At 41.7% G+C, this 12,697-nt stretch overlaps 1 protein-coding gene across 1 annotated transcript in view; it reads right to left on the reverse strand.

The window, feature by feature from the left end:
- Positions 1–12,697, reverse strand: part of RREB1 (ras responsive element binding protein 1) — a 75,145-nt gene that overhangs the window by 46,943 nt on the left and 15,505 nt on the right. Inside the window, 2 exon segments of the mRNA XM_036378862.1 lie at positions 9,160–9,323; positions 10,651–10,740. Of these exon segments, the coding sequence (XP_036234755.1) occupies positions 9,160–9,323; positions 10,651–10,740 (254 nt within the window).

Consider the following 12,697-nt stretch of genomic DNA (forward strand, 5'->3'; position numbering starts at 1 on the left):
CACATCTTCCTTAAAAGCAGGTTCTCCACATTACCCCGCTATCAGCAGCCACCAAGTATCTCAAGGGGCAAGGAAGTAAAAGGTTATCACTGCACACACACAAACTGCAAACTTCCCAGCACTGAGGATGGCATCCTAGCAAAAGCGGTTTCACATGCTCAGCCCATTTCCTCTCCTGTTCCTGAACATGTGGTCCTCCTTCCTTAGTGTTCCCTTGCTGAGGAGAGAAGCACAAGGAAGAAGTTTCACATCTTGTTACGTGTCTGTTTAGTCAAACTGGAAATAAAAGTCCCCACATGACTGGGCTACAGGAGTTTGAGAACTTTAGCCCTCAAGTGGAATTCATACAGTCCATGAACAATTGTCACCTTACTCTCCTCTCTGTCTGAAACTGTCAAAAAAGATACCACTGAAGTGTCTTGGTGTAAAAAATGAGCCACACAGAAGTTGAGCACCTTCTCTATTTCAAGATATCTTTCCACATGAGTCAGCACTGGAAAGCTGACTCGGAGGATTTACAAAAAAAATCACTTCGAGTGTTTAGCAAACTTCAACTAAGAGACCAGTCTGAACAACTTGGCATATCTATAGATACCCTCAAGAAACAGAAAACAATATTTGCATATTGTGTGCTATTTAGCAGTTGTATAATGGCACTACCACTTTAAAGACCGTGTCTTTGCCTAAGCTGTGTACATCGTGCATATGAGCATCAAGACTCAACAACCCGAGTGAAAAGAGCTGGCTAAGTCCAAATGACAAGACAGATTCCCCTTGCTTTTTTAATTATTTTTTTTTAACAGCTACAGAAGCTTCCCCCAATGCTGTCAATGTACTGTTATGGAATAGCCTATTTTTAAAAGAGGGGAGGAAAGAAAAAGGAAAAAACTTGCTGACCCTGAGAGGGGGTATGTTCTGCTGTTTGCTGGTTCCAGCATGCTGAACTAGAACAGGTTGAGCAGGTTAGATACTGGGGGGAAAAAACGTAAAGCTGGAAGACATACATTAAAGGTGGAATGACAGCAACCACAAATGCAGTTTGTGATAGACTTTTTCCTCATTCTCGTGGGTACTTTGCCCAGGAATCTTTTCAGGGGATAGGAGGACAGGGAATACATGCTCATAACAGAAGTGATGCAAGTATTTCTGATATGCATGCACAACAGGCTGAACAAAGATTACCTTCTTACTCTCTCAGCAAACTTTCTCACCACCAGCATTTTCTACAGAGAATCAGCCAACCAAAGTACAAGCTACAAGACAAACCACCAACCGAAAAGCGAACAAAACAACACGTTATTTGTTAACCTTGAGAGCTAACATGTCCACAAGAATCACATGTCAGGTTTATGGCAGAGGACTAAAAGCACCTCAACTCCTCACAAAGATCACCTGGATTTTCTAGTGCTTGCTAAGTTAAGGCTTGTATTTATTTTGTAGCTCTTCAAGGTGAGAAGGGGAGGAAACATCCCTGAGAATACTAGACCTTCAGAGGAGGTGATATTCCTGAAAGGGTACTTATGTGGAAAGATCAAGGTCTTGCACTGCCATGTGCTCTGAGACCAGAGTCTAATCTGTCAAGTGGCTTGTGCTTATTTGAACTGTGACACGGGTAACAAAGCAGCACTAAGCCACACTGAATACGCTCTGTTCTGCAGGAGATTCATGTTACTGCCCCTGAGCAGGGCGGCATCACCCTGCCACGTCAGACCACCTTCTCCTCAACACAAATCCCACCAGAAACCTGAACTCATTAAGACTGTCCCCTTTTTTTGCCTTGCAGAAAACCAAAACATAAGAACCCACAGCCTTACAGTGCACAAGATTAGACTTGTGTAGAGGCATACACAGAGAGAGGCAACACACAGAGAAAATCTATGACTGAAAAATGCACTGAAGTCTCATGTTTAGGTACTGAGGAGCTCTGGAGATGCAAGAATAATGTTCCTCATTGTGTACACTTAGGTTCTCAAGAACAATGGAGCTAATTAAGGTCTGCATATAAATCTTAACTCTGCACTTCCTTGCTTCGCTTGATTCTAATCAGATCTCAGCATTCATGTTTTTGTGCTAACTTCCTTTGCTGTTCTTTAATGATAACTGAAGGGGGATACTGTCCGAGCCTAAAAGCAGCATGTAACACATCTGAAATCGTGGCATCTCCTTTCAGCTCTGAGGGCTCACAGAGGTTCTGTGGCACAGGAGGTCATCCAGAGTCTTTTACTGCTGAAGATACTGGTGGAGGGGTTTTTTTTTGAGCACCCTATTTGTGAGCCATGTTAATTAAATAAAAGTCTATATATAGTCTTTCCAGAAGTAAATCTGCAACAGTGAGACAGACAAAAGTTTCTTCCTGGAACAATTAAAAATACTGTAGACTTCTAATTCGAATCAAAGACACAGAGAAACATACTTTTCTCTTACTGCCTTATTGTTGTTGAAAAGGCTTTCTTTCTCTCTTTCTAATTTAACCTTCTTCAAAACATGGGGGTCCCAGCAGAGTACCAAACACATATTCTGGGTATTATCTGCTGACAGGAGAGGCCAAAAAGCTTCCTTCCACCTGTTTCTCCATCCTTATTTACAAAATGTACTAGCAAAAAATGTAATAAATATTCTTAACTGCAAAGAAAGCCAAAACAGCTATCCCATCTCACCTGCATCCCACAACTACAGTCATCAGTTACTAGAAGCAGAAGTTAGTCCTTTGTGTTCATTATCCCTGATGAAGAATTAGGGCACTTGCATTTGCTGAAGCTTATCTTTCACAAGTATGCTGACAGTGGTTAAATCATTCCCCCACATATAAGGAATGGATTTAAAAGCCTGTAGTACAGCCTTGTTCTTAATATTTAAGAGCACTGCTTACCAATTACTACATTGAAATAAAAGCTCCTTAGGAGATGACCAAAGAGACATTTCTATTGTGCAAGACAATGAGAGACAGCCTTTTCATATGTTGAAGTGTCAATCATTTTCTGTGTGGCAAGCTCCTTGGCTATTTGTTTTTAGCTTCAATATCTTGTAGGTTGAGTTTTTCAAAGCTACAGCAAATTTCCACTTGCAAACCACCAGAAAGCCAACCATGTTGTAATAAGGCAGTTCCTCTCCTCTTCTGGGAAAGAAAAAAAGGTCTTCATCACATTTGGCTATGTTGTTCTGCCTCCAAAACTTCCATCTTAAGCAAATGCCAGCCTGCACGTGCTGGACTACAGAGATCCTATTTGTACTTGGAGGCTGGGCACTGTTACTGTGCTGCACCCCACAAAGCAAACACAGCGAACTGGAAGCAGGCCAATGCCATAAATAACATGGGAGCGATTCACAGGTGGAATGCAGGGAGAGGATGGATTCAGCCAGATCTTGAGGACACTTTGCCCATTGGACATTTGCAGAGTCACAGGTGGCCTGTGTGCATGCATGCCCATGACACACAGACTCTTGTTAAAGGCAGCAGGGAAACCTTTCAAGTGTATGCATCCCAATCCCTATGCCTTTATCAGGATCCAACACTCGTTTTCTGAGCAGTGCATTACAATCTTCCAGACTTGCACGCTCATCATGTGCCAGCAAAGATGGCTGGTTAAAATGTCAAAATTCACAGATTACCCTCCAGCATGTGCATTTTCTGTCTTTCTCAAGAAACTCAGCCAGCAACACACAGGTGCACATATAAAGTGTTGTTTCAGAAAGACTTGAACATCAGAATATTACCATATCTTGATTAAAAAGACAGCTGTTTATCTCTCCACAGCGTATTAAAATCCGAAGTTTGGGAAAACTATCTAGTACTGAAAGTAAGACTGAGAAATGAAAGTGCCTTCTTAATTAAAAGAAGAAATACCTTCTTTGATAGGAGCCTTTGTAAGAATGCTTCAAAGCATAGCTTCTGCGATCCAGATCTTCCAATCTGAGTTTCAAAGACTTCTGCATGTGGTTGTTGCATGTGGTGTTTCACATGTGCCAAAAAAAAAAAATCCCCAAACTTTGAGACCTGCTCCTGAGAGATGCTACATAAACAGCCCACAAGTACCTAAGCAGGATGTAAATAAAAAGCCATACTAAATATTTTTGTCACATATGGGGCAAGGAATGGAAGATGAGAAAGAAGGTAGTAGATACTTTCTACATTTTAGTTTCAAATGAGACACTTCAGTTAGTTTGCATTACTAGACTTATACGGACAGTCTGGAGAAAACCAGCCATGGACAATGCTCCTTCATTTACCAAACTGGGGAAGCTGTGGCTCAAACACATGTGTTATCCCTTTACTCCTGTCAGACTTGCCACAGAGCCTTTAATAGCTTCCCACTGGAAACTGGCAGGAAGGTCATTTCTCGCCTCCCTTTTGGCATTTATACCCCATTAACATTTTCTACTTGCATGGAGAGCATGTCTTTGGCAGGGAGGAAAATGTGACTTTAAAGTGATAGGCACGGACTATCCTTAGTCACAGAAATGGAAAAGGAACTGCTGGCAAAGTATCCTACCCCCAAAGGAAACACTTTTGGAGCAAAGTGGAGGCATCACCCTTCCCACTGAAGGCTGATTCACATTCTATTTGAATGTAACACAGTAAGTCAAGGAAAATTTTTTTCTTTACTTCAAGGTCCTTTCCTTATGCTCACACACCACCACTACAACCACAGCAGCAGCCTAACTCCTCTGTCTGCATTTTGGGGAGAAGCAGTGGTAGAGATGGAGTAACAGACTGAAATCTCCTATTTGGTGTCAGAGTCTAGATGCAAAAGGGCTCCTCAGAGTTGGCATTATTCACAGATAAACTCCCTAGGGAGTTACTATGACAGTACAGATGGAAAACCTTTGGAAAATCTTTAGTAGTTGCAATCTTTTGAGTGGAGACAGTACACTGGAAATCCCCAGCTCTTCTACAGCTACAGAAACAATTTCTACACCCCCTTCCCCTCCCATATAGTCTTTGTTCCTGATGGAGATATGAGTATTCAACTTTAACTCACTGTGACTGAGAGAAAGCCACAGGGTCTGTCTCTCTAGCAAAGAAGGGTGAGGATAAGGCATATCCTAAATTGCAGATTTTCTTATGTACTGATCATTACAGTGCCAGTTACAGGAATGATGAACTCAAAACTACCATGATCTAACTCTTTCCTCCAGATTCTTAAAAAGCCCCAAGAAAACAATGCTCCCAAATCTCTAATCAGCTCCTGATTCTACGAGGCTTGCTATTTCCAAGAAGATTTGCTCTTTCCAATACTGGTCAAAAACAAAACTCTAAAAAACTCAGCATCATCTCCAAGTCTTCTTCTCCAGAGCAATTCCTGATGCTGATACCAGGCACTAACAGATCTTCCAGCTGTTGTATCAGATGGCACCAACCCTCCACAAACGGTAGGAGCAGCACTGATATGGCAGCAGACAGTCTGACAGCACATCAGGAAGAATTAACAGTTTTTTGTTCTGGACATTGAGCATTCTTCAGAGACCTTTGCTCTCTCCAAATGTGACTGTCCCCATAGAAGGCTCAGGTCACTCTTGAACATCCTGGCAGCCAGTAAGAGAGTTTTCTGAGATACCCTGGGCTCAAGGTTCCCTGTTGAAAATCCTGGCCAAGAGTCACACTGGTCAGAAAGGGAAGCAGGTTTTAACCTCTTTTTCTTACTAGTATTGCACAAGAGAACCTTCCCACTCCACCCCAGTCTGCTGTGCCCATTCAACTTAACTTGTTGATGAGGAGCCAAACAGTACAACAAAAAGAAATTGGAGTTCATATGAGAGGCTATGACTCATTTAGAAATGAAGTGTTGCACGTATTGTGGGAGTCAGGAAGGCCAGCATCGATTTCACAAGTGAAGAGTACATGCAACACCCTAGCACAGCTACAGTAACTCAAGGAAGAGATGTGCAGGAAACAGCATTCTCACTCACACCACAAAAGTTCATCTGTTGCACAGTAGTTTTACTGTAATGCAAAAGAGCATCAAGTAAGAGCTCTGGAGTTTTTTTTCTCCCTTGGTAAAGTGAAGGTGGTGAAAAAATACTTTTGATGGAGATGGTCAACACTTGAGAGTGTAACAGCATTGGTAATAATTTTCTAACCCAAAAAAGCAACCAAAACTTGTCTCCTTCCCTCCTCTACTCAGCTGAATGCCTAATGATGTGGCTGCTTTGAGGTTGAAAGACAGATCAGAAATTTCATTCTGTGATGGAACAGCAGCAGTAAGTACTCCCATGGCACAGAATTTCCCTGGACAAAACCATTCCATTGAACGTTTTCCCCTAAAAGGTCTTTTAAAAGTCTGGATTTTAAAATAGTATGGGCAACTAAATAAGAGCCAGCACATGGCAGGGGGAAAAAGAAAAGGGAAGATGGACATGGCATAAGCCTACACATTTTTCTCACCATTCAGATACCAACGGACCAACTTCTCCCTTGCTCATCTCCTATAAAATAAGCGTATTTGGTGTAAGTGCAGTAAATCCTGGGAAACTCCTGCAGGACTTTCACAAGTTACACTGATTCTTTACCAGCACATCACAAGTTTCTGCTGAACCTGTAACTCCTCTCTCTGACCCCATGCTGTGCAATGGTCCAGGGATACCACCTTGCTGGCTACCAGGGGCACATGAGAAATTTTTTTCTTGTTGTTTTTTTTTTTGCTGGTTTGGACATATACATCTGTCACTACTTAGATACTGTAGCACAAAAATAGAGAACTATAAAAGAACTGCACACAAAAGAGGAGAAAGATGGAGTTGTGGTATCATCTAGCTGGTACAGAAGAATAGACATGTCACCACCACAGAGGTGGCCTGCAGGAGTTACACATGAGGCAGGACCTGGCAAACAGGTCCTTGCTCTAGAATCCTGAGGCAGAAGCAGTTTTGAATGAGATGTGAGATGGATTCAGCCACAGCATTGACAGTCTACTGGACATGATGCTACAGCTAAGTTTGAGGTGCCTGAAAAAGAAATTTACTTCACACCATCTTAGACCAGAAATACCTGTTTCAGAAGGAGGTACTGGTGGGCAAAATGAATGTCTTCCTTGTGAGTATGTCATGGCATCAGATAAAAAAATTTGATTTCACTTTGCATTTATCCTCATCTGCCTACTTGCACATTCATGCCTTCCTTCAGCAACAAGATCCAGTATTACAGTCAGTTACAGCAACAAGAAAAGGTTATTCACTGAAAAAGACCAGAAGGCACAGTCTGCCAAACACTACTCTCCTTCAGCAGAACCAGCATGTTTCAGTGTGCTCAGGATTTTGCTTGTCATGGGTCGGGGGTCACTCGTTGCAGAGATACCAGGCTCAGGAACAGCCTTCTGCTGCTGCAGGGCAGCCCTGCACAAGAAGGAGCTTAACAGAACCAACGGGTACCCATCAGAAAAAAAGACTTTTCATATCAAGATTTTCCTTTCATGAACTTAGGCCCTTCTTAGTGGGGTCAGTAAATACAACACGCCATGCTGGTAACTTCAGGCATCATCTTGTTAAGAGAAAAAATTAAAACCAAACTATTTTCTCATCAGAAGGTACTGATTTCTACTTCTTTTGGGCAAGTCACTGAGTCTGGCAATTCTGGCTATAAATTTGCTACAAAAGCATGCTAAGAATTTCTATATGGGGAAACCTGTATAAGCAAAGGTGACTACATCAATTTCTTATAGGCCTGGAGTCAAGTTTCAGGTGAAGCCTCTCTTTCCTGCTTCTAGAAGAGCATAAGACATGCCTAGTGAGCAAAAACTCAAATAAACCACACAAGCAGTCCTTCAGCAAGCCACCCAGACACAAATGACTGACCATCCCAGAGTTCCACCACTGCAAGTCACCCTTGGATACTGACAGTGGCATCAGTTGCAACTCAGCATGGCCCTGCCTCCCCCACGTCATGCAGAGTAATGACCCGACCTGGCAAACATGGCTCACAACACCTCTGGTCAGATGAGTCAGATGTGTGATTTATTCAGTGCCCAAGGCCAGTATCTCTTTGTCTTCTCCCCTTCTCATTTTTTATCTCTCTTGCTAACTCTCCCCAGTTCCAATCAACTGTAAGTTAAATAAATATGGAATCACAAAACTGCATTCCCTCTCTTTTCACCCAAGTGTTTAACAGGAGTAAAACTATACAGAGAAGGTAATGCTGCAAGTAGGTATTGCTCCTATTGTGCAGGACTATGTTATCTTTCCTACTGTCATCAAAATCACCTTTTCATTCTACCTATAACACACTGCTTGGAAAATTATGAGTAATAACCAGGAAAACAAGACTTCCTTTCCACACAGAAACAGTCTGTAACCATCACTCCTGCCCTTTTGCTTGTAAGCAATATTCTTTTCCCCACCTGTCTTACTGTTTCTTTATAGGTTGTAAACTCTTTGAAATGGGGACTAAAGCTATGTGGGAATACATGAAGTCTTAATCAGTTCTGAGATGTTCCACCCATGCAAATAAATGAATACTGAATCAAGGGATGAGGGAGGGGAAGGAAAATCCATGTACTTTAACATTTTGTTTCCCCAATTGACAACTGTACATATTGCTACATCCCTACAAAGGAAACTACATTTGGAAATTTGGACTGCAGAGAATTTGCCAGATCTATAGTGAAATAAGTTGTATGTAGTGCAAACAAATATGTATGTATTTAGAAACAAGATAAAAATACCAAAAAGGCATCTTCCTGGTGGCACTTGGATACTTAAGTACGTAACACCAACAAAACCCCAGATGTTCCACTACAACCACTTGAATCCATGACTCTGAAGCTACGGAATTAGAAGTTACTATATAGCTGGGCTATATATTTTTATCCCCTGAGAAAAATCCATTTGTCATACTATCCATTTGTCATACTACTACTATTACTAAAAAAAAAAAAAAGCTGTAACAACTCTTGATAATACTTAAAGAAAGCAAAAACATTTTTCTCGAGTCTGATTTCCTCCCACTACTCAATTCTGATTTCCTCCCACTACTTAAGCATCCTAGTAGCTGTAGTGTGTGTTATACCACATTTGTAGGTCACAGATACTCCACGTTTCCCGCCCAAGTGTCTTTGGCCTTTGCCAAAGACACTTTGTCCAAGTGTCTTTGCTAGTCCCTCCAAGGAAACAAAACAGCCCCCTGCGCTGTAATCCTTTCTAAACTCCTGGGACGCGATCAGCACTCACCTGTGCATGTTTCCATTGGTGGTGAAGGACTGTCCACATACTGAACATTTATAAGGCCTTTCACCTGAGTGCACCAGCATGTGGCGATCAAGGGAGCTCGCTGAGCTCAGAGACTTTCCACAGATGCTGCAGGAATGGTCTGTCCCTCCAGTGTCAGTGTTATGCTGGAGAAAGCAATGATTTTTTTTTTCATTGAATGCCCCTTCTGAAGTGCCAGTAAAATATCAGCAAGAACTATAAACATCTTAAATTAAGCAGCTCTAAAGAGCTACTTGGCACAACACCTTAAATGAGGGAGGGTGTGCCCTGTAGATACCTCTCCTCCCCAGCCCTCCTCCCTCAACTACAGCCCCCCTCCTCCCCCCTCATCTTTAACCCCTTAATGCACCAGCACAAGTAGCTGTTTCATACAGCCTGCAATGCAGCATTTCTGCTGGGTCTGCAGCAAAAGAAGATACAGAGGAACTCAGCAACAACCCATCAGACAACTGGTACCTCGGGATACTTTAAGCTGTGCAGTGGTTTGAAGCCATATGAGTGGTAAGGAAAGAGGATGGAATTATGAACTTCACAGCAGAAGATAGACACTTAAAAACAAATTCTCTTTAAAGATAATGATTTTTAACTTACTGCATAGCAAGACAACAAAACTAAACTGCTTCCGAGTGTACATGCAGACTTCTATGGTCATGAGAATGCATTACAAGGTCAAGTTATGGCCATAGCTACAGTGCTGTATATACCACTCTTTCTCACTTGCATTCAGAGACTTGAAGATTTCTTCACATACAAAAAACTCCCCAAAAAACACCAGGAGAGTAAGAAAAAAATAACTAAGTAACAGTTGCAGTACAGGAGGAAAAACTGAAGTAATAAGTATCTAGTGAAGCCAGTCATCAACCACACCTTAGCATCCAAAGCAGAACCTTCTGCTAGAGAAAAGGGCAAACCTCCTTATTAAGTATGCATATATTTCAGGAGGAGCAAGAACAGGCCTGTAGATGACAAAAAAGTGCACTATCCAGTAAAAAAAAGAAAAAAAAAAGCCTCTCAAGACTGAGAGTCTCTTCTACACTGAGTTGATTTAAAAATTATGTCTTCCTGCTTCTTAATTTGCATGACCAGTAAAAAGATCTGTACTCAAACAGGATAATAAAACAGGACTTAGGCCTCATGATGGAAGTGGTTTTCCGGATCTTTGGGACACCTTAAGCAATGCAGAACAGGACACACATCCTTGTTTGAGCCACTGGGGGGAGGGGGGGGGGGTGGAATGCCAGGCAAGGAAGGGAGGAAAATTACCCACCTCAGGGTTAGGTTTGTGGGGTGTGCTTTTTGAAGAAAATGCAAGAGAAGGCTAAAATAAAAGTGAAACAATGGAAGCATTTCATTGGTTTGCATATGGAACTGTTTTACACCACTGCAAAATGCAACCTGGCAAAGGAAACACTCTTAATAAAAGTAAGAAACCAAGAGCTGGTATCTGCATACCTGACGAATGTGCATAGTTAGCTGGTGCTGTGTAGTGCAAATCTTTTCACACAGAGGACAGGTATAGGAAGACTTCTCTTCTTTTGTTTCCTGTGGACAAAAGAGAACAAAACAATCAGAAGGAATATCAATGTAAAAGGACTAGAAACCTGTCAGTGATGAAGATGGAAAAACATAATCCATCCCAAGTGCAAAAGGCCACTGCTAAAAGAATAACTCACATTTATACATTTATCAAGTGATAGATCCCTCAAGCAAGTTTCAGAAACTTCTGAATTTATAAACAGGGGCCATTTTAACTATCACAGAAGTACAGCAGCTGTTTTAACAGCACACAGATACTCAGCAGTAGTAATTTAGGACAGGAAGTGAAGGCAATTGCAAGGAGCTCGAACTGCCAGAAGGAATTTAGCTGACTAGAAAATAATTCCTGGAACATCATCAGAATACATGGGCAAACATCATTATTTTTCCCGAAGATTTTTAATAGCACAAGTTGTCAGAACTTCAGATTTTCCACCTCATCTTGATGGCAAAGCACTATCTTGGTGCCCTTTTGTAGGAGCTGCATGTTCTCCATGGCTGACTCAGAAGGAAGAGTGGCATTTACTGAATCATCAGCACCATTTCCTTCAGCATCCTGTGTTTCTGCTGGAAGCATCCCATCCAGGCACACCAGCCAGGCCCCACCCTTCTGAAGCTCGCAAGATCTGATGAGATCATAGCAAGAAAGAGGTGACAATGCAGGAGTGTACGTGACTCCAAAAAAACCCATTATGAACCCCATCATTCTCTGCCCAGGTGAGAATCAGGAGTTGATCGTCAAACCACAGTACAAACAATGAAGCCGACCAGGAGAGCTAAACCTGATTTAAGTATGCCCTTGAGACACAGAGCAAAGCCACCACTCTTCCAGCCAAGGATGAAATGACACACTTGCAGGAACCAAAGCTGTTTGCCTCAATTTGTCCACAAGGATGGCTACTGGATGATGTAAAGGGCATTTTCACAACCTCACCAGAAGTCAGGCATGGCTTATGCACCAACGCCTGTATATTAAAAGGAAGATGATTTGGCACTCAAAATTAAACCTCAGTTTTCAATTAGAATGATGCACACCTCTAGTGACAAGACAGTACAAAAACCATCTCTGCACGACCAGTGGGTAAGCATAATTTGTATGCCAAGTGACATTTTCATTGAAGTTCTTTGCGGTTGTCTTAAGTATCATTAGTAAAAGCTTGAAAACAAGCAAAAAACAGAACCCATTTTCAGCCCTTCTTTAGCTGCAAGCTGATGGATATGAGTGTGTCTATGCATTTCCTCTCTCCACACAATTCTCTTTCCCCAGTGATATTCCAAAGTCATCAACTCAGAAGCAACCATTTCCAGGCTGTCAGACACAAGCACTCACAAAGAACATTGTGAATGACTAACCCAAGTCTCTGTGACAAATTCACTGCCACATTAGGACGGTGAGATGCTGACACAGAGTTAGAGAAAGTTCTTTTTTATGTCTCATTAAGAGCAATATTCCCTCCTGCATGATTTGGGGAACCATTCTAGAGAGTACCCGTATTATATTTTGTTTTCAAAAACAGGGCCATAATAATTTTGCAATAACTTCTGTGACCTGTGGACATGGATGAAGAGCTGTTACCATTTGTTCTGAAGAAAACAAGTCTTGAGACTTTGTTTCTAAAATGAAAGGATTAGGTTCTCCCACTCCTCCCCATTCTTTTGCTTGTACATGTTTTTCCAACCTCTACATCCCAAAGGTAATCACTGTAGGCCACACATACAGGCCAAGGTCTAATGTACTAGCACTTGCAAAACATTAGAAAGAAAGCAAGAAAGGCTGCCATTATGAAGTCTGAACACTTAAAGAAAATTAAAATGCATTATCTCAGTGCCCCTCCCCCAATTTTTTATATACAAACGTGTCATTCACAAACATTCATTCCATCCAACTAATACAACTTTAATTTTACTACATGCAACCCGACCGTGGAGTAACGTTCAGCTCCAATTATACTGCATCCTGTTA

This window comes from Molothrus ater, chromosome 1, assembly GCF_012460135.2.
Source record: "Molothrus ater isolate BHLD 08-10-18 breed brown headed cowbird chromosome 1, BPBGC_Mater_1.1, whole genome shotgun sequence".
NCBI classification, from domain to species: Eukaryota; Metazoa; Chordata; class Aves; order Passeriformes; family Icteridae; genus Molothrus; species Molothrus ater.